The following is a 22,874-nucleotide window of genomic DNA, read 5'->3' as shown; positions in this document are numbered from 1 at the left end:
CACTGGTTTTCAGGCTCCTAAAAGCAGATTTGATTCTGTTAGACACACTAGAACACATTTTATTGTTTATTTATGTAACTACCAGCCATCCACAGACACCTGACAATCAAGGACAAAGATAAATTATCAAAAGGAAGTACAGATATCAAAAATTGCCAAAGATTTAGACCCAGAACTCTGCATTGAAATTGCATAAGCCTAGCTGTAACCCATCTTAAACAGTTTATTATGTAACTGTTAATGGATATTTGTTAGTTACAAGTTTATTTTGCTTTTAAATTATTCTACTGACTAAGTGTTCTCTTCAGCTCTTGAGTGGTTATTCCACGAATAGGAATCCCTGTTAGCATGCTTTAAAGTTTATATTCCTCCGCATCATTACTTTAAAATAAGAAATCATTCTGCCACTTTGTCTCGCCAGACACAATTCTCTTCTCCTGTGTGAATTCACATCCTTGAAACACTACAGAGCAGTTGTCATCTCTTCTCTCAAAGGCCTCCTTTTCCCTACAAGCTATGAAGCTTTATTTCTGTCACAGTGTTCTTCCAGGTGAGTAACCCTTTCATTTTAGACCATTCATAATTCTTCTTGCTTCTCTTTTAAATTCTCTGCAGTCTGTAACCTTTTCTTAGCAATGAGATGCACAACTCCAAACAAGCAGCTATATACTGGCAGATAAATAGAAAAGCTATTTTCTTTGGTCTGCTGGAGTGGGATGTCTTTTTGGTCTGAGTCACAGACTCGGACCTTCTTTGTACAAGCAAAGAAGGATCAATGCGGAAATGAAATTTAATTTAGCACATCATATCCATATGCAACTATTCATGAAAGTGGAGATAACCAAAAATGTGAAATAAGTCTAATAAAAATTATGACATGCTTTTTGATAATTTGCTGCATTGTAAAAGAGGTAGTTATTCCAAGGATATGACTATTTAAAAATTGTTCAATTATACATGAAATGAATTATCACCACATTTCCATGAGAGAAAATGTATTAATGTTCAATTGAGCCTGAACCAATGGTGGAACAGGTGAGAATAAACTGCTGGATACCCTGACTAAAGGTTCAAAATGACATTTTAATGAATTAAATACAGATTAATTTTTGTATGAAATTACCACAATGGCCTATTTGGGTTCCACTCAAGCTCTATTTCAGGAATAACTGCACGCTACTGGATTGCTTGTTCATTACCAGCCACGTCTGTGCTGGCCCGGGACCAAAGTAGTGTCCTTCTGTGATGCAGCTATCTGCTGCTCATAGGAATGGCTATTTAAATGCAATTAGTAATTGCTGTTAAGTCTGACTATAAACCACAGCACTTCCCTTCTCATTTCATTTTGCAGTCCATCATTATTTGCTGCTTACAGTATCCATAAAGTACTAATTCGCTGAGTGGTTCAAAGAGCATTCAAAGAGATATTTCATGAGGCCTGATTCTTCTCACTTGAATGCTTGTGCAGAATGGAGCTTGTCAGCTGAGGTCTGCTGTAAAACTGGTGCAACAGGAGCTCAAGCTCAGTGAGTGCAACATAGCCACTAACACCCATTACACACGTTTGCAGACACCGCTGCTCCAATTCCTGTCACATTGCCAGACTGGCAGGACTGAGTTGAAAACCCAAAGCTGGGGAATGGCAGCTCCACTGCAGCTCTTCTTTTGAGGATTTTGTCTCTTTACTCTCTCTCATTAAGTTGATGATGAAACACAGAGCTGTAAGATGTGAGCAGATAGAGCTCAAATCTGCACTATCAGCTGTACAAACAATACAATACAATAAAGGGCATTGTTGGTGAACACAACAACAGCAATTGATGAAGCATGCAGACCCATCATCTGTATGTTCTTGTGCTACTGATTAAATTATTCTAACAAAATGCAGGAAGTTTTCCTACATTCACAAACTGTGCATCCCTAATTCCACCTATTTTATATAGCTCCCTGGAATAAAGAAGGAAAATGCCAGAAATTCAACATAGTAAACTGTCAGATACAGAAAAGCCCCAAAGATGACCATAATTGCCAGATGCTCCTTGTATGCATGCTGGCCTCATTATCTGCATGCTGACAGAGTTTCATTGCTCTTGCAGTGAACTGCATTGCACCTGCCCAGTGACAAAGGGCACATGCCTAAGGCCAGGTTCTCCACTGGTACAAGGTAGCATTGCTCCAGTGGCTTCAGTGTCTGTTAGCCAAGGTTCTAGTCCACATAATCCTGGCTGACAACATCAAGGAAAAATTCTTTTGTTCCTGAGCAGGCCATGTTTTTGATAGTTAATTAGGAACTATTTCACATTCAACAAAATGTCCATTGACCACTCTACTACACTCTCCTACAATTGGATCATTCAGGGATATTTCTTAGGCTTATTTCTCTTTTTGAATAGGCTCATTTCTTCTTCCCTGTTTGCTTCCCAGTTCCTCTCTGTGGATTGTTGTCTCCACTACACACAATTTCTTGGAGCTTTCCCATTCATTTTAGACCATTTCCCAGCCCTGTGATTCTGTTTCAGCTGTCTCTCATGTCCTCATCTCCCCCCCTTCTTCTGCTCTCACAGTTCCTCAAGTAAAACAGCAAAACAGCTTTTCATCCACTTTTAGTATATTCAATATTAAATTAACACAGAAAGATTGGAGATTCTGAAGAGCACACCAGATATTTTTTTCTGAGGCTGTGATCTTTGCACCATATTCTCATTGAGGAGGTGCAAAAGTTAAGGAATAGAAGACATAGATGAAACAGTGGAAAGTGAAAGTGATTCAAATTTCTTAATGAAAAACAAAAACCAAAAAAATTCTAGTTCAGGTGCTGATGAAGTAACCATTAAATAGGTTGCTCATTTGACATATAGTTCAAATGTGTCATTAAGTTCTTAGACCTAGTAAGTAGACATGGTTGTATGAATCCAACAAAGCTAGGACTTCGTACAAGTTCACAAATAAGGGTAAAATCTCCAGTACTAATAATGATTATTGCCCATTATTATCCTCCTGAAAATCCTAACATCTTTTCTGAGAAAAATAACATAACTAATGCTAAAAATGCAAAGGCACTGCATATAAACAAAAGATACTTGGCATTTCAGTTCTTCTGACACACAGATTTTTACAAAGATGAAACAACTGCAGATAGATACACCCATCTAACTAAGAACAGAAACTGAGGTACTGGATCCATCCAAACCCCATTTTCATTTTTTTCAATAATTAACTAACAATTTAAAGAAAACATCTGATATACAGCTCATTCTTTAAACTAGTACACCAATACTATAATCCAACACTTTCCTTTTTCTCTTTACTCAAAAGCAATTCTACATTTGATCAAAAAAACTCTCACATTCTGTATGACATTAGGACTATTTATGTGCGTCATTAACTCTAAAGAAAGGGGAAAATAGGGTAACAGCCCTAGCAGTAGTGGAAAAGTGTATAGTGCTTTTTGCCAACTCTGAATGCCCTTTAAAAATCCTATTTGATTTTTTTTTTCAGTTTTATAAATGTGAATAAAGAAATAAACACCTGAATAAATTATTTTCCAACAGTCATGCAGAAAGAAAGAATGGATTAACCCGTGCTTTAAACACCAGATTAGATCTTAAAACACAGTGGCTCTGCCATGAAGCCTCTTGTGCAACCTTGCACCAGTCACTTAATATAATTTTATTTTCTGCACATAGGATCAAATAAAGAAATACCATCATTAAGACATGGGAGGAAATGCAACCATATGACAGAAAAACAGAACTGCCAAGGATAAAATTCATGCTTTTAACTCACACTCATCTATTTTACAGACAAGACTCCCTCCTTGGATAAGCAAAGCATGTAGTTGAAAATACAGGATGCCTCTAGAAACACTAGCACATTGGGATAGCACATTAAGAGGGAAGCCTATTAAATAAAACAAGCAACAATTTCTGGAAGAGAAATTCATACAGCCTTGCACTTTTCTAAACAGTTTCCTTACATTCTCACAGTCATTAAAATGCATAAAAATGATTATTTCCAAAACAGCATTACCATGAATTATCACCACCCATGTTGCCTAGCAACTGGAGTAATTTTTGAATAGTGAGCTATATAAACCAGTATCTGGAGTTTGTGCAAATGGGTGTTCATTTGAAGGTTTAAAACACATTCATCTTGGAAATCAGAGGCAGATAATACAGCACTGACATAAAACTGAAATACTCTTAAAAACATAAAATGGCAATAACAATTACTGCATCTTAGCAAAACCCTTCTGTAGCAGATCTAAGCCCAACCATATTTGGTCACTGACTCCCTTGCTCTTCCTTGAGCTTCCAAGTGCCCCTTTCCAATTTTTTTTAAGATGTTTGACATTCCCATGGAGAAAATAATTCTTGCCCAATCTTCTGAAGGATTTCTTCATACCTCAAGAGCAAAAGAAACTGGTGATATAAAATGGCAATGTATTTAAGTCAAACAAAAATTTCATTTTTATAAATGACACTGGGCTGGAAGAATCATACAATCAGAACAATGTCCTTACTAAGTCTCAAAATAGGTCTGGAAATAGTGCCAATAATAGTGACACTGAGAGATTAAAAGTACGTATCTGAAATATGCAAACTCCCAGAAATCATGGTCTGGTCACTCATTAGCTGCAAGTATTTGCCCAGTGCAGGGATTCTTGTCCCAAATTCAGACCCATGTGAAATTTGACTTGAATACAAGACAAGAGCCCCCAAACCATATTTAACCCTATTGTTTGATGTCTGAGAATTTCTACATTACTTTCTTACAACTTCAGAAAACAAGTTCCTGCTAAAGCTAGTATAAATCTTTGTAACTATTCCCAAAATGGGAGCGTATGGGGGCTCTTCCCAAGGGAGAAAGATTCCAACTGAATGGTTTCCAAGGCTTAGCCTTGTGGGTAAAAATTAAAGAAAAGCAACATGTGCTAAAAAACAGCATGTGTTTTTCTCATAGAGACTGCAGGTGGAGAGGCAAATTCATCCCTGGCACAAACACAGAGACCACTGAAGGCAATGCAGTGGCATCTGCTTACTCCAGCTATGAATCTGAACAAGATTTTCCCTACAACTACTACCTGTGGAGATAAAGCTGGATACTTCAAAACTTAAGTGAATTTAAGAGCCTGCAGCCTCTCAAAGTTTAGAGAACCAAATTTTTGCCATCAGAGAAAAACTATGCATTGTGAGTTTCCAAGTCCCCAGGAAGCCATGCAGTGGCTACTGACAGGCTGCCATAAAATACTTAATGGCTGTTTAATAGCTCAGATACTACAAAAATGCTCCATTTTGTCGGCTGCTCTATGGAAATTTACTGAGACCACACACAATGTGCAGAGCTGTCACATAAAAAAAATGCTTCCATTGTTTTCTTTTGGTCCCCTTCAAAAAGGCAGTTATCAAAAACACAATTTTATACTTAACAGTGAAAGAGTACACCCCCTAGAGAAAGGGGAATTACCCCAGTTACAGAGGCTAGTCACTGCTCTAAACAAGAGGTGCCACTGAACACATATCATCTCTTTCTGTGGGGTACTGAGCCTCTTCTGCAATGCAGCACATGCACATCCAGATCCTCCTTCCTCTCATCTCCACCGAGTAGCAGGACACAGCTGTACTGCTGGATCACTGAGCTAAGAGTGCTCATCCAGCCACCAAAACTCTTATTTCCATTGCTCAGGAATAGACCACATATGGGAAAAAAAATGTTTTCTGGATTCTTCCCAGCAAGAGGAAGAAAAGGTTTGCTCCAAAATATGCCAGTATATTTTTCAAATTATATTTTAAAAGTCCTCTTACAAACAGGACGTTGGCTCTGATTTACAGATGACCAACCACTTCTCTACACTCTATAATATCTGCTTATAGGAAGAATTCTTATTGGAGGGAACTAAAGAGGGGATTGTGGCCTGAAGAGAGCTTTGATCTTCTTTCAGCAGTACAGACATTGATGAGAAAATATGCTGACGTCTCTGGCTGTGTAGGCTCAGAAGTGCAACAGCTGGGAGTCACAGCAAAAAGAGATTGAACACACAGCAATTAGAAGAAGTGTTTGGTAATGCTTTTCTCCTGGTCAGTCATTGCCAGGAAAGACAATTGTTGTATTTGGTAACTATTCTTTGTATGTTTAGTTCTAGCCTAATGAGCATTACTAACATTATCTTTTGTATTCCCACCAGTGACCTTCTCTTCAATCCATAAAATCCAACAGGAAGAAAGACAGGTTTGTGATAAAGCATTGCCTGAGTTACACTTTGTGAAGTGCAGAATTCAAGGTATTTTCATTCTATGACAAGGTGCATGATCTACGAAACATTTAATGAATATTTAGACATAGAAATTTGGTTGGTCATTAACTGAGTTCCAGCCTGATTAAGCTCCAGGAATGGGAATATTTCCAGAAAGCATGTTTTAAGTCCAGACTACCAAATAATTTTTGAAACTAAAGGTTGGAAGAGAAACAGATTATAACCAATATCAATTAATTGTTACTTGCCAAAATGAAGACAAAAACAAAGAAGCAATCTTGAATGGACATGTGTAAATAATCATGTTTGCAGCTTTTTAAATGTTAAAAAGGGTAAAATGCATGGACTGAAATATTGCTCTGTGAATTACTTTGTTCATTCTCCATGTCATCCTGCTGTTCCTAACTCCTGATGTCATACCCCTGTCCTTCACAAATGGTGACATTCATTGGCAGTTTGATTACAAGATGCTACTGGAAGCCATTCCTATGATGCTAGTTGCTACTCCCTAGGATCTAGGCTAGAGAAAAGCAATATTGCCCACAAAATCAGAAACTTCTCAATAGGGAGGCAGTGTGACTCCCGGGGCTGGGAAATTAATCCGAGCTTCCTCTCAGACCTGCACACAGGACACAGAGGGAGAGAAAGTGATGACAAGAAGTGAACACAAGGAATACCCACTAGGTGAGCAATTCCTCTTGTTTCCCAGAAGGCACCTGCAGTAGCAATGGTCACTGGTTTACTGTGGCAAATGGAGACTACTTCTTTTTTGCATATGAAAAGCTGACATTTAGATTCAAACCATGCAAAAAAAACCCTGCAAAGTAACCTTAGGTCACAGAAGGAATCTAATGACAAACATTCATGCTCATTGTGACATATATTTCCAATAAAGCAAATTGCATACAGTGGACAGCAAGATGATTTTCTCTACCGTGCTCCATTACAGCAGCGATGTTCCTCTCCTTGGAACAAATATGAAACGTTCTCACATGCTTCGAAACATTAAAAAAATCTTTGAACAGCCACAGAAAACAAAACCCTAATGTGTTGAACTTCAAACCTTAAGATCTTTCAGCCACCTGGGTCCTATTTCAGCAGGCTTCTTCCTTTGAAACCTATTTGTCAAACACAGAGTGTAGCTACCAGGTGTAAGGTCAGATAAGGTGTCACTGAACCTTGGGCCACTTTTGCCATGGCTCAAGAGGGCTGCACTGACCCCAGCAGACTGTTTTCCTCCTTACCCAAATCTGCCTCAGGCACAGACAGACAAACTGCTTTCAAGCATCCCCTCATTAGGCAGAACCCAGAGCAGCACTTACTTGTATGGGATGTGTTTGCTGCCATTGACAAGGGCGAGGATGACATTGCCCAGCGCTGGCAAGGAGAGGCACAGGCCAGAGCTCCCCTCGCGGTTCTTGCTGAGCACTTTCACGCAGCTGCCCAGGTCAATAAGGTGCAAGCGGCTGCGACCTCCAGACACTGCCACAAAGAGAGCAGACAGTTAGTGTGGGCCTCCAAGAGCAGCTTCCCAGGAAAGCAAAAGTCTCACCGTGACTTGTGAAGGGGAAACAACCCAGGAGCCTTCCCTAATTCCCCTTAGCAGACACGGCTGTAGGCATCCTGCTAATGCACTGTCAGCCTTTATGGGTGTTCATTGCTGCCTACTCTGAACCTGCTTAAAAATTGCTGAATACTCACTTGCTCCTGCAGGCTTAACACTGGGAGAGTCACCAATGTCACTATATTTTTTTAAATATAGCTCTATTAGCCTGAGTTGGCTCTGTTTCTGTCACTGTCACTACTGTTTCTCTGTCTGGAAAACTACAGGCTGGGAATTCCTGCTTGGTAAGCAAGGATACTTCTCTTATTTTTGCCATCCTGAATACTATATCTTAAGAAGTCACTGTGGTACCTGTGGGATGTTCAATTTTTCCTCAAGTCTATATACTTTCACAGTAGCATTTCAGCTGAGAAGTTTGCCAAGATGCTGGTGATGGATTGTGAAGTAGCACCTCTGTTCTCAGAACAGTTTCTGTAAAACCAGCAACAGATATTCATGGTTTTGTCTTGTTTACCCTGCATCAGCACAGTACTTCCAGAGTGAAAAGATGCTACCATTGAAACACAAAGATTAATAGACATTTGCTCTCTTTAAAAATCTGTGCTTCCTTATGAATCCAGGATGGGAACTATGTAGACTTCACAGAAGTGCTTCTAGCTCTCTAGTATCTAAGAGCAATTTTCTAGCTGACTTTTTTGCATCTGATCTTGGACCACTCCTATATCCTATATAACCCCTCATTCTCAAGAGTTAGTTTAGGAGCAGTCTGTAGGAAAAGGCAGATTTATTTTTAGGATCTTAACTCAATAGGTACAGAACAGAACAGAATCACTATGTTATAAGAGAGGTAATAGCAATGTAGGAGGACACAAACACACCTCAAACACCAGCACAGATACTTTCACATCTGAGTTTAACTCTATGCAAGTTAATTCGCAGCCATTTTGACACAGGATCTCAACTTGCACATTTGGTAAGAAAAAAGAGAGAAGATGAACAAAGACAGAAGACCTCCTACGGGATTTGTGAATAATATTCCAAAATGTATCCAGTATCTCTGTCAACAATTGTTAAAATACAGTTACGTCTGCTGCTTTAAAGTCCTCTTAGTTCTTCAGCTCTATCAGGTGTTATGTAACACTGGATTTCTATGTATTCCTCTCACCAGAGGAATTAGGCTGCCTTGGGGAACCAGTAAAGCACCTGTACCTCTAAACTGATCATGGAGGACCTTTGTCTCACCTCTAAAAGTCTTTAAAACCCTTAAAGAGTCCCTGAGTCCTCTAACATCTCTATTCTCAGAAGGCTGGAATTCCTTACTTGAGTGTCTCACAATCATTTATTTAGAAAAACAAAGAAATGCATTTAGTTGCTACTGTAAATGACTGTAGGTGACTTTACTGAATCCTATATAATAAATATTTCTGTTGCTAAGATTACCAGGTGTCAGGGAAACAAAATAAAATTAAAGAAATCACTACCTTTCAAAGACACATTGTTTCCACATATATTCTGATTACATAACTTGAGGAAATCCAGAATAAGATCTCTTACTGGTTGCTTCTTTCTTATTTAATTTACAGAGTGAAGTAATACTTTTAAGAGTGTAGATCCACCTGATTAATCTGAAAATGAAGCTATTTGTTAGGCAACGTGTTCACTAATGTGCCTGGCTACTATAGAGAAAAAAAGTGGAACATCCTAACACTTGGATTTTTTTCCTATGGTCCCAGAGAAAAAAAACAGAGCTGACAGCTGAAAAATTACAGTGATCCAGTTCTGCCACAATGTCATTTATTTCAATGGTGCTAAGCCTGCTTCATGACATTCCTGGTAATGAATCTAACAAGGAGGTAAGTACAATACCAACGCCTTATTCTAACAGTCATTTTTTACCAAAATCACACATTAGCCAGGCCTTTAATCTCTTATCCTTTAGAAGCTGGGTTTCTTTTTTTTTCCCTCTTTCTTCCTGTCCTTTTTTAATCCTGTTACTGGAATCTATATATCTCTACTATCTTCATGGGTTTTTTCTGAGAAGTCCTTCATTACAGCAGGAGACAGTGATAATCACTAGGCGCCCTTTCTGAGCAGCTGGAATTCCCCCTCATTCAATTATCAGTGGGATCTGACCCTGCCTAGCTTGTAAGGCCACTCAGATATGGGAATTTGAAGACAGGAGGATGGTCTGGCCACGAGACAAAGATATAACAAGAGGCAGTGGGCAAAGCATGCCGTATTCTAATCCAACAGGATCGTGTCTTCTTTTTCTGAAATTATAACCACAAGACAATAGTATTTTCCCTTTTATTAATGGTATTTGAAAGTAGAAGAAAAGGACTGTGTGTGCACATACTTTCGTGTAGTAAAAAATATGGAGCATTAAATAATTGCAATAATTATTCCCTCAAAATCAGCCATCTCAGCCATCTTATTCCTATAAACCAGTCTGTTTGAGTATTCACTGTCTTCCTTTCCACCGCAGGGTGGTTAATTAATAAATCTTTAGTTAATTGAGATTTCTGACTTCCAATTCCACAGGGGTTATTACTTAAATACATGCAAGCTGCATTTCCATTTAGAGGAACTTTTTGGTTTTTTTCTCCTGTAAGTACACTCAGTGCAAATTTTCTTCATTTAAACATTACATGTTAATACTGCAGTGCTGAACACCCACTACACATCACTTTGCAATCTATTCCTTATTACCAATAGCCTATGCAGAGCCAGGAGCTGAAACATATGCTGTTTCTGCAGAATTGCTTAAGCCCATGAGTTTAAAGAAGGAGATTTCTCTGGTCTCTTTCAAACATTTTTCCCTGAAAAGAAATGATTATTTGAAAAAATATTTTTAATGTCAGAATTTTCTTTTTCAGTGGGGGTTCTTCCTACATTTTCATTTATCATCAAATCTTTTATCATTGGAATTTACTTACAAAACCCCCTCTCTGTATATCTTCAGTCATAAACAATTAGGGAGACTTGAAACAGAAGACAAGTATAATAAAAATATAAATGGTGTGAGAAAAAAGAAAGCTTTGAAAATTACAGAAACATAAAATTAGACATGGAAGCACCATTTCCTGGGATATGGAAGTAAAGACACAAGCCAGTGAGAGCATACATGACAAAGAGAGGAAACAAGCCTATCTGAAAAATCCAGACCCTTTACAAAGAACCACGATGTGTTCTATGCACTATGTTTGTGCACACATAGTTGGGCCAGCAACTAAATATCGTGTATCTCCAAGAAAGGGTATAGTTTATGGGTTGTAACATCAGCTTCCCAGTTTATGGGTTGCCAGCATCAGCTTCCACATACACTGCCCTATTTAGGTGGCAAGGAGGAACAGTTAACATAAGGGTGGCAAGGAATTCCAGTCACCACAATATTTTAATCCATGACTGCAACACTATCTGTAAAGATAATAATAAAGGCCAATTTAAAAAGCACCTTTTTTTTTTCAGATACAGAGGCCCACACAGGGCTGAGAACTGCCAGTGTCTCCATGAGAGCAACTAAACTGACAATGACAGTAATAATCCCCAATGGCTTTTAATAGCCTTCGGTGGGTCTTCACCAGGCACTGTTCAGCCTGCTTGTATGAATGGCCCCACCCCAGACTGAATGGAGAACTCTGCTGATTTTCACCACTAAAGAACATTGTCTGAAGGCCCCCTTGCCAGGCAGGCTTGGAGGAGGCAGAGAGGAACAAGAGGACAGCTTACTTCCACCCTTGCCGCTCTTCTCCATGCGGTACTGGTAGATGTGCAGCGTGAAGAGCATGTGGGAGTTGCGGTGATCCTCCTCATCGCAGTCCCGCTGGCTGCTGCGCCGGGAGGCGATGGCGGCGTCCAGGAAGAAGGCGGCCTTCTCTGCCGTGGGGGCACGGAGCTCACTCTGGTTCTGAAGCTGCAGTTGACACCAGGGAGAAACGGCTGAGAAATTCCCGCACAGGTAAACACCACCAGACAACTTCCTGCAATCAACATGTGGTGTGGATACACTGGCTTCTACTGGGACCACAAATGAGGAGGTGCCCAATGGAATGAGACCCTCCTGACACTGGCAGTGGCAGTAGAATGCCCTCCAGGAGCCCTCATGGCTAGAAGTGGGGAATAAAAATTGTGGAAGACACGTCAATCCCAAACTCAACAGCAGTGGCAAGGCTATGTGTTCTAACACCTTCAGAAAGTGTTAGAAGGAAGCAGTCCACAGATAAATCTAAAAAGTAACAGGACTGAAGCTTGTGTTCTGCCCCCTGCCATATGAGGAGCAGCCCAGAAGAGAAGCCTTTTCCTTGCCCCTTCATACCATAAGTTTATTATTCACCTGCTCATAAGCCAGGGCAATGCATTAAATGGAAGAAGGCAGGTAATGTACAAACATTCATACTTGCTGGACCTCAGTCCCTGTCACCAGCCTGCTCTCAACTCTTCTAAGTGACAGACAGCATAGGAGGGCAGATATTATTAAGCCCTCCTAACAATAGGAATGCCTGCATGTTTCATGGCACCTATGACTAGTTTGTCTGTGCATGGGACACGAGACTGCAATCTGATGGCATTAGTTTTGGCAGTACACAGAACTGGCCCACAGCCCATAGGATAGATTTGTCTTGTCTGGTATAAAAACGGCAAGGAGCTCCCTGTTCATGGGGTTTGTTCCCCTGCTATATAATATAGCTGACAGTTCAGTTCTCCAAAAGACAGTAATTCTGTTTTCTCTTTGCAACCATTATCTAGACTGAGAAGGGATAAAACTGAGGCTGTGCATAGGATTCGGTGACACAGCTGAAAGCTGGACTCCCTCAGGAAAGAGGGAGGGGGACAGGAAGGAGTTAACAAGGTGAGCAGAAGGCAGGCCAGCCTGTGGGCTGATCTCACTAATGTAAGCAACAAGAAAACGTGCATACTTGGAAAGGTCCAGTGACAGACAGTATGACATATGGTGATCACTCATTTGCTATACACACTGCTGATTCTGCATATCTGCATGGCTATAATATAATATAATATAATATAATATAATATAATATAATATAATATAATATAATATAATATAATATAATATAATATAATATCCTCCCTTCAGCTGAGGATTTGGATAATTCAGGTGTACAACACATGACTCCAGAATGTCTTGTAAGCACACATAAAAAGGCTTCTTTCCTTGTAATTTAATTCAGTCTTTCACACTGCAGATATATATACGCGTCTCATGGAGCTACCTCTTTTTCAGTAATCCAAAATAATTGATTTTGTATATATAGCTGTACTGTCTATATCTATATAAAAATAAGCTACCATAATGGAATATTTATTATTATTGCTATTGTGCTAAAATACCTTAGTAAGGAATTAAGTGCTTAGGAGATGCTGGTTGTGACACAGTTACGTAACACGTGCAGTTTGCAAATTCTTAACTGAACCATCCATCGCCCCAACAGGAACTGTGCAGTCTCTCATATTTACTAGACTGCATCAGTTACAGGACACCAGAGGGTGAGATCTCTAGTGATACAGTAAGTATTTCATAAAATGCTGAAGTCAGGAGTTAAGTGAAAATGAGAACCCTAATTGTTATATCAAATCAAAACACAACTTTATAGTCCTTAGGTAGAATGCAAAAGAATGGAAAATATGACCTAAGTATGCCTAAAAAGCTTAAACCACAAAGAGATAAGACACAAAATTTATTGCTTGCTGTTTCAAATCTCACAGTTCACAACTTGTGTGGATGTGAGTCATGATCTCTAGGTGCTTGGAGGTGGATACAGGGTACATGACCTTGTAGATCTGTTCCCTTCTCCCCCTATTCCCCATCCTGCAATAAGCAGGGCTCTCGACAAAAGCAGCCTTTGCCTTTCAGGATGAAAGAATATTTTCAAGCTCCATCACTTTCTTCTGCTCCCTCTTCATCTACTCATACAAAAAGTAGATTTACTCCCACTCAAAAAGCAAAATGAAAGAATAGGTCCCTTTTCCCCTCAACCCAAAATAAAGGGGAAAAAATAGGGCTGCTAAGAATTTCTCAAAGTTACCCAGAAAATAGGTGAGCCAGTTACTCATTCCTGCTAAAACTCCAAATCGGAGAAGAGTTTGAGTTTTTACTGACTTGCCCAGCTCAGGAATTTACTTCTTGGCAGCAATTAATAAGTAGCAATTAATGCTCCTTACAAAACCACTAATGCAAATGCTATAAATAATGTAGTTTAAAAAGAAATAAACAGCCATATTAATGGCCTACAGCAATTTATGCAATTTATGTTTGTGAAACAACAAACTAAATATTTTAGTTTGTTGTTTTACAGAAGAGAGATCACACTTTTTTCTTTTTTTTTTTTAAGAATGAGGTGAATTTTTGTTTGCTCTGAATGTTTTCACATTTTATTGCAAACACGAGCCCTTGCTCCATATCACTTATACCAGAGGTACAAATATTTAGGCCAAGAGAGCAGATGGCCCTGCAGCTGCAGGTCATAAAGTTCTTGCATGTTTTAAAGTAAACACTTTCAAGTCTATAAACTCTATGCTCTGGGTAGCTCTTGAATTTGAACCATCTCAATGGCCCCAGAAGAAACCAAAAAAGTCATGTTTACTTGTTTCAGTGTAAAATTAATCTTAGATTCACCTGCATGCCACAAATGGGGTCTTCACAAAGGTAGACACCTGGGGACTGGCCATCTTGCAGGCTGCCCGTAGCCACTTCTGACAACAGGTCTCTCAGATTTTCTTCTTTCCCCCACACTTCCACGGCAGAAATCCGGACCGAGAAGCGCGCTCCTGTCTTCTCTTTGCGTTCATTAATCAACTTGAATAGCCACGAGATGGCACAAGGAATTATTCCAAGGTTTTGCATGGAATCATCCTTCCCAATCATGGTGTATGACTTCCCTGTCAGGAATGGGGGGATGAAGAAAATACAACATCATTCCCAGGATGTTGACAGCCTTCTGCCAGGAGAGGTTATCCTGCACAGCATTCATGAAAATAACTTCACTACAACAAGGACAGTCAGCAATGGGAAAATATAGGCAGGTAGACAAATAGGACATGGAAAATCCAGATGAAATCTTGAGCTTCTTTCAAAAATCATTACCTCATGCATTCCCCTGACATCTCCCATTCCCAAGTAGGGTGCTGCAGGCCCCCACCTTGCAATGCTACAGCATCTGATGTGGTTGAATCATGGAGGGAATTGAGCAGAGCAAGAGTGCCATGGTCTCTAAAAAACTCTACTTTGAATACTCTGAGTGTGGTATTCTTTCAATACCATTTTACTTCAAAGCACTAGATTGTATTTCAAATGCTGGAGTTGAAATTGACCTAAACCTGGTCCCAGAATCACACAGATGTAACTTCATTCAGAAAAAAAATCCCCAAAACCAACCAGGTATATGTGATCACTTGGTGAAGAAGTGGGTCCACTACAATTAATATTTCATCTGGGTAAAAACCATTCCCTGGTTAGGTATTTTTTAACTCTGCAATTATAGCTCTGGCTTTTCTTTACTGTAAAAGTTTGGTGATTAAGGACACAGAGTACTATCCTAAACTACATTAGGTGTCACTACATATAATGCTTTTAGATGAGTTTTCTAAAGCTCCTAAATTTGTTAGCCAAATGATAATGGTATACATCCTTTCAGGCAAGTACTTGTGGCTTCTTTACCTTGTTTCATTTCTTACGTTGAATCTATGTGCAAAAAGATCACTGAAAAAAATACTTCTATGCACATGTCTCTGTCACGGTCCGGGTAAGTCCATGGTTTTTGGAATGCTGGTGGTGCACTTAACAAAGCAACTGCAGAGACCCAACTCATGCTTCAGCAAAAGCCTAGCTAGGATACCTCTCTAAAGGATGTGTGGCACTTGTGAGAGCCTGTTATCTGGTGCTTCCTTTTTCATCTCATTTGCAATGTTGTGTTTGGCAGGTCACATCTAAGAGCTCATCCTAGTGTCACTCTTGCCTGGTCCAGAGGGGCCTTCTGGTGTAACTGGAACACCAACCTGCTCCATTCAATGTACCGGACCTGGTTGCATTGCAGCATTCAGTGCTGTCCAGGTTTTGTTGCCTATAATTTGGGATAATCATGGCCTGATATAGCTTGATCTTCTTTACCACCTGCAAAACTGAATTATCTTTTTAAGTTATATGTGAACATCTGTGGTTGTTTGAGATGGTAAAGAATGGAAATCATTGCACACATGCAATAAACCCCTGTTCATTCAAGAGATGGTACTTCCAAAATACAATTAGATAAACATGAACAAAACAAATGTTTATTCTCAAAATTCAGTTATGTCAAAATAATAGTGTGTTAATGATGATTCTCCTCTTTATTGTCCTTCCATGAATACCTGAAAAATGCTAATGAAGCATGTCCAAAGTGTGAGTTTTGCTCCATCAGTAACATTCAGTCACCCATTAAAATAAGACTTGTTTGAGACACAGTAGGAAGAGGTCAGTAATGAGTGAACTGTCTAATCAGGGAATAGAGTATAAATCAAACTGTCTGAGTGCCCAGTCACACTCCATAAGAGTGCCATCACAAACATCAAGTACTTGAGTGAATACTCATAGTACACAGTTTGATAAAAGTGGCATTTGGGCAAACCCTCACCAACACCAAGCACATTTGGAAAACTGTAGATCACTGTTGGACCATTATTAACAACTGAAGACAATGAAAGACAAAATTGCTATAATATTTAAGAGCTGAAATGAAGCAATAATTCAAAGGTAACTTCTGTTCCAAAGAGCATGATGTCCAACATTTACACAATAAGAAAAGTGAATAAATGTGTAAGCAAGAGGTGAAGATGTAGCATGAGATCATTCACAGGTACTTTCAAATTAATATACACAGACAAATAAGTTTGTTTTCCTTAACCTAACAGACTAGCAATCCTGTATTAAAAATATTCATTTTGCTGCTTGAGTAGGGAAATTTAGCAATACCAACCAAGCTTGGCATGACCAAAGCAGAACACGCAGCCATCTGCCCCATTGACCACAGACTGGATCACCTCAGCCACAGTCCCAGCACATACTTCAGCCTGTCACAGGTATTGGGAAAAAAAAAAAGAGTAAAAATACAGGAAAGAAAAAAACAAGAAGCATTAACAATACTAAGGAAAATAATTATTTCCACCGGAAAGGCGCATTAAAGTCTTCCCTGCTCCAGATATCATGTTGAAGTATCAAAAAATCTAACCTTGCTTGTCTCATTCATGTGACCTGTGCTGTTAATGGGAATGACATTAATTGTGTAAGCACATGAAGCAGGAATTTTGTTCTGGATCAAGTAAGTTACATTCACTGATGCATCACCAAACATCCTTTGTGGCATTAAAAAAATACACATATTGTAAGGGGGTGCAGTTGGTTTGTTAGAACTACCTATTTAAGGGATTTTAAAATACAGTTTTGATTAAAAAACAACACTGAGGAATTTTTGCATGCTCAATTATTTGCCCAGTTATGGACTGAGTTTAATTCCACAAGCATGTGGGTAAGGAATGCAAAGGGAACAAACAGCTCTTTGGAATTAGCTAAGAGACCCAACATTATTATGAGTCTTCTCAGCTTTTTACAGTACTAGACTCCATTCTGAAGACTGTAGCAGTATTTTAAGGAGTTCAACACAGAAATTTACCCCAGGCATTCTTGGATTTAAGGTTCAAGCAGGCTGAATGGTTGACAGTGCTCCTGCAGCAACTGCTTAACAACAGTGGATGAAACTCAATCAAAATTCAGTTTAGACCCCCATGGGAAGCACTTTGCATTTGACAACACATCAAGTAAATCCACCCTGGTTCATGGCTACTTCTAGACTATCTCTACAACAGAAAATAAAATGGGCCAAGAAAGGGACTGTTCACAGGCCAGCCCCTTGAACTGCATCCAGGCATTAGTCTGCAAGGTGCTAGCTGCTTGGACCAGGACTGGGTGAGGGACTGACCTAATGAAACAATTATGTGACAGTAATTTAGATGGCCCTGTGTCCTCGGTCTTTTTGGTTTATGAATACAGAGCCAGCTTTACAAGACTGTTTTCTAATTATACTTTGCAATGTTACTTTACTCTTTTACTGTCTTCATGACATTTGGGTAACATAGTTCATCAAACCAAAGTCTAATAATAAAGATAAGAAACCTGAATATGTACTCACTAATAAAGACCTGTGGATTAAAATCCCCATCTTCTTATTGCAAGCTGTACAATAGAACACTGTCAAAATAATCCTTGATCCCTTAGTTAATAGAGGACTGCATTAGAGAACTGTAGTTCTGATCACATCTCTGTAAACACCCAACAATAACATTTTATAATACACAGTAACTTGTTGATATTGAGGATTTTCCTATTAGGCACCATTTAGCACTATTATGGAATAGCACATTATATTGAATTATAATTTTAGGAGAAATTATTTACAGTAAAGAAAAAAGAAAGCACACGATTATTAAGCAAAAATTTAATAAACTGAATTCCTTATTGATGGTCATGGCAGACCAAATTCAGCCCTGGTAGAAGTCCACTGAAAGTACTACTGCTGCAGCAGAAATGAGTTTGGCTCTGGTGCACACCCCTGCTTAGATAACTCTTCTGATCATACAGGGCCTACCTGTGATGCATCCTGAGGGAAAACTGCATCAAAAGCAAACATCTTGGGTGGAACCTGGCTGCCCCTTTTCTGGAAAGCATTCTGACCTCCGCAGGCCAGAGGGTCGTACAGCGTGATTTGCTTCTTGCGGGGGTCAACTTTTAGGAAAGAGCTGGACTCAGACGTGTCTCTGGCAAGCGTGGAAGAAATGCGCACCATGACTTTGACCTGTCAGCAAACACACAAAAGATGAGCATGTTTCATTAGTTTCATTGGTTGCTCTACAACTGGTATGTTGAATGAATTTTCCAGCTACACTTGACCAAACCATATTTTCTTTTTGTAGCTAGTGTCTCAGTGGAGGTCAGTGAATATGCAGGAAGTATTAGGCAGAATTTGTCCTAAACTACGAAGTGAATGAAGCCAGAACTCCCAATCTATTTCAACAAGCAACTTGTGTATTGACAATTACAATGCACATCATGGTGTTTTAGTGTCAGTGCTACTCAAGTACAATGAGGAAGTATTACAGCACCTTGCCTTACTTTCAATATAAATTGAAAATTAACCATACCCTGGTGGCCCAATTAAGAAAGCTGAAAGGTACTCAAGGCTGCTAAGCTTTCAGAACTGTTGTGGTTTCTACGAAACAGCCTGATCAATAAGAGCCCATGTAAGGCAGATCTATAATTTACACCTTTGCAATTCTAATCCAAAAGCATAGATGAAATGCACAGTTCTGAGTGCCTTCATCAAAGATTTTTGAAAAGAGTTCCATTTTAATGGTCAGATTTTGAAATTACCATCAAGGGAGAGAATGTAATAAGCGATAAAAGATTTGTTAAAACATGTTAGCTCACAACTCATTAAATAGCTACATAATAAGATGTTATTCCTGAGACAAAAATAAACCTTCATAGATTTAATGAGGTTATTCTGTATCCTTAGCTGAGTTGGTAAGCAATTTAGATGTAAGTAAAACTGATGACAATCAATTAGCTTTGGTTTTCCCCATAAATTCACCACTGGCAGACACATGAGCTCCTGACTTTAGAGGATGAACATCACCTCTTTGCCAGTTCTAGTCACACCTGCACAACTTTCTCCTAGAGCAGATTGGCATTCACACCAACTAGACAGAACTTTTATGTTAATTCTCCTTAATCATATGTCACTTCTGTCAAACCCACCCACGTTTAGCATGCAAGTGACCACAAAGGGTCATGTCAGCATAGGGTGGGAGCACATCTGCTGCTGGAATGGCAGATGCATTCCGGGAGGAGGTTGTAACCTCTGAAGTTGGGCTGCAGTTCCTGTTGGTCTCACTGAGACTGGTGCCCTTTGTATGCAGGTGTCATCTCATGCTGGCCCAAGCTCATCCTGCATGCAAATAAATCAGCTGCTTTGAGAAGTAAAATCTGGGAAAATTCATTTTTGACACAACTCCTTTGAAGACAACAGAATGAGACCAGAGATTAACTAGTATTATTCAGTATTTCTGTGACATCTCTGTATGACAGTGAGTCAAACGGGTAATTTAACTCCAGTATTTTAACCTGGCAAAACAAGTTGTCATTAAATGGTGAAATGGTCACAAATATGCTCACACAATTTCAGTTTTACACAAATATCTGAGGAAAAAAGGAAAAGTACTGCTTGGGTAGGAATGTGTTCTCCTCCTGCCCAACAACTGAGCTGCTTATGAAACTTAACCTCTAACTGTAAAAAGCCACCTCTAATGTCTTGCCAAAGGCATTCTTCAGGACCCAACCCTAAGCAGAGCTGACTTCTACTGAGGACAACAGCAGCCAACACACCCAGTCAGTCCACATGAACTGGACAAGTCTGTTTATTCCACCCCTAGGTCTCCTGGAAGATCGGAAGGGAAGCAGTGGTCAAGTTAGCAGGGAAGGAAGGGAGCACAACTATAAATCCATGGGGAGCAAGAAAACAAAGGGTAGCATCAATCCTGTGCTGTTTTCCTATTTTCAACTTCATACGCCTTTGGCTTTCTTTTACTGTGTCCCACATTTTAAAGAAGATACCAATATCACGAGTATCAGACTGATCTGCTGGAAAACAAAATAAATGCTATTGTTCAACTACTTCAAATAAAATACTTGCATGCTTTAGAAAGCCCTTTCCTCATAAGTTTATGTGTATTTTTGGCTCCTGTGAAACCATGTCCTCCAGGTCTTTGATCTTTGTGTGCAAAGGAGAGCTAATAGAATATTCTGGGCTAAGTTTTTTTGGGTTTTGGAGAATGGATAGTGTGTGAAATTTAACAACCTTTCATATACAGGCAGTCTAAGAATTCTTTCTGGCCTCAAACTGTATGGGCTTGCAGTATTAACAGAAGCTACACTGGCTTTGTTATGGTATAATATCACTGGCATGGGTCCAGATTTAAACCTGTTCACACAAAATCAGATTAATACCTGCCACTTCTTACTGAAGGAATACTGCAAATCCTCCTAACTTCCAACAGCTATAGTGATAGAAGCTAAGGCATCAGGTTCCTCTTTCCCACAAGTAAAATACCAGTTTAACTGAAATCCTAAAAATTTACTAGCATCAGATAAACAGAATGAACCTCTATTAAAAAAAAAGTGCTCAACTCAGAAGCCCCAGGAACTGTCAAACAGCATATATTGCTCCTCAATACTGCCAAATATAGATATTTCTCATGAAAAATAATGCTATTGCCATAAACCTTTGTACTTCTGTGCATTAGGGATTTTGTTTTGAGACCTAATGGTTCACAGAACCACAGAATCACATGGTTTGGGTAAAAACTATGTGTAAGCTCTTGAGTTCAACTGTTAACATATAACTGCCAAGTCCACCACTAAGCCATATCCCTAAGTGACATGCCTAGACAGAATCCTAGAATAGTTTAGGTTTGAAAAGACCATGTTCATATGTGTTATGGCAGAGGAATATCATATTGATTACATGTAGAGATCCTCTTAGCTGGAGTGCTTTTTTTACTCATCATGAAGATGTCTGTGAGCCTTGGGACACCACATCAAAGAAAATTATGCTCATCTCCCTTTAGATCAGCCTACAGAAGCTGTCTCCATCTGAGTCAGTTGTCTGACCCCTTTGCAGGCAATAGAGAGGAACAGATTTTCTAGCACTAAATTTGCATGTTCTGTTTTATAACTGTTTTATAACTCCACAAATACCTCTTGCTTTCTCTATAACAGCACAGGCACCTTAAAAGTTTACCTGATATGTAGGTGCCTACATTGTAGGCTGCCTAAAGTTATTCTTTTTTCTCCAAGAATAATAAAAATGCTCTTTCTGGACAGCACAGTGCCTGGCCCAAATTCCATGGCACACACACACACAAATCTGTGTGACAGTCTCCAGCAAAAATACATGCCAACATAAAGATAGGCACATGAGTGTCATGGACACAGAATACAAGTAGTAACAATAGATTACTTGAACTCATCTGGTACTTTGTAGGCACTTAAATATATTCCAGGCCAGTTTCACACTAGTGCAATCCTCTCAAATTACTCTTGATTTACATTACATTAACTGAGAAAATAATTAGATCCCATCTGTGCAGACTGTATGTCCCCTATATTCCATGGGAGCTATGACTCTAACAAAAACCCAATGGGCAGGCAAAACACAGGCAAACTTCCATCCTGAGAAACACATCCAGAACTACATATGTAACAGTGGTACAACGAACTAGGCAGACCAAGGCAGGTTTTAAAACATCTGAGCCAGATATATTTTCTGAGAAGACAGGCAAGCTTGTGGTCTGGCAATCAGTCTGAGACTGGGGACCTAGGACCCCTCCTGATGGCTGTGTCCAACTGAAGTATGACTGAGCTTTTAGTGCAGTCTGTCCACACTGTCCACCTGTACAGGAGGCAGAGTCACAGCTTACTTCACTGCCAGGCACACTGAGAGATTCAGCCACTGCCTGGCCTCAAAGAATTGGCAATAGCCATTTTTTTTCACGCCCCATTATGAAACATTATTATGCTTGTAACCTAAATCCAAGAATTCAGGAAAAGCATTTCCCAACAGTAGGTATGACAAGAGTAAATCAACTCACAGCAGTAGAAATTATGGGAGACCACAGCTTCCTGCGCTGCTGTTTCACAGTCCTTCATGCAATTTAGAGCTGGGGGGTTAGCAGGGGAGGCTCAGAGTCTGTGCTGGCCCCTAAAAATCTCTACCACAGGAGAGGCAGCACAAGGATGGGCAAATGTAACTCAGCCCGCTATGGGGATAGCACAGGAACTTACTGGACTTAAAAGAGTTCAGCTCAATTTAAGGAACAGACAGGCTGAAGATCATGGTGCTGCTCTGGGGAACTCAGAAATACAGTATGGTTAATTTGAAACTAGCTGAAAAGTGAAGTTTAGGAATGCTAATACTTTATGCTTGCAGTTTATATTTAAATAAAGTATAAATT

At 39.5% G+C, this 22,874-nt stretch overlaps 1 protein-coding gene across 1 annotated transcript in view; it reads right to left on the bottom strand.

The window, feature by feature from the left end:
• Positions 1 to 22,874, bottom strand: part of KIF26B (kinesin family member 26B) — a 277,322-nt gene that overhangs the window by 48,411 nt on the left and 206,037 nt on the right. Inside the window, exons 6-10 of the mRNA XM_066546619.1 lie at positions 18,452 to 18,658; positions 16,787 to 16,880; positions 14,452 to 14,714; positions 11,547 to 11,730; positions 7,576 to 7,735 (exon numbers count right to left, since the gene is read on the bottom strand). Coding sequence (XP_066402716.1) covers positions 7,576 to 7,735; positions 11,547 to 11,730; positions 14,452 to 14,714; positions 16,787 to 16,880; positions 18,452 to 18,658 — 908 coding nt within the window. The remainder of the gene's footprint in view (positions 1 to 7,575; positions 7,736 to 11,546; positions 11,731 to 14,451; positions 14,715 to 16,786; positions 16,881 to 18,451; positions 18,659 to 22,874) is intronic.

This window comes from Molothrus aeneus, chromosome 3 (genome assembly GCF_037042795.1).
Source record: "Molothrus aeneus isolate 106 chromosome 3, BPBGC_Maene_1.0, whole genome shotgun sequence".
In the NCBI taxonomy this organism is placed as follows: domain Eukaryota; kingdom Metazoa; phylum Chordata; class Aves; order Passeriformes; family Icteridae; genus Molothrus; species Molothrus aeneus.
The sequence above is the reverse complement of the archived record's forward strand: the minus strand, read 5'-3'. Positions and strand labels throughout refer to the sequence as shown.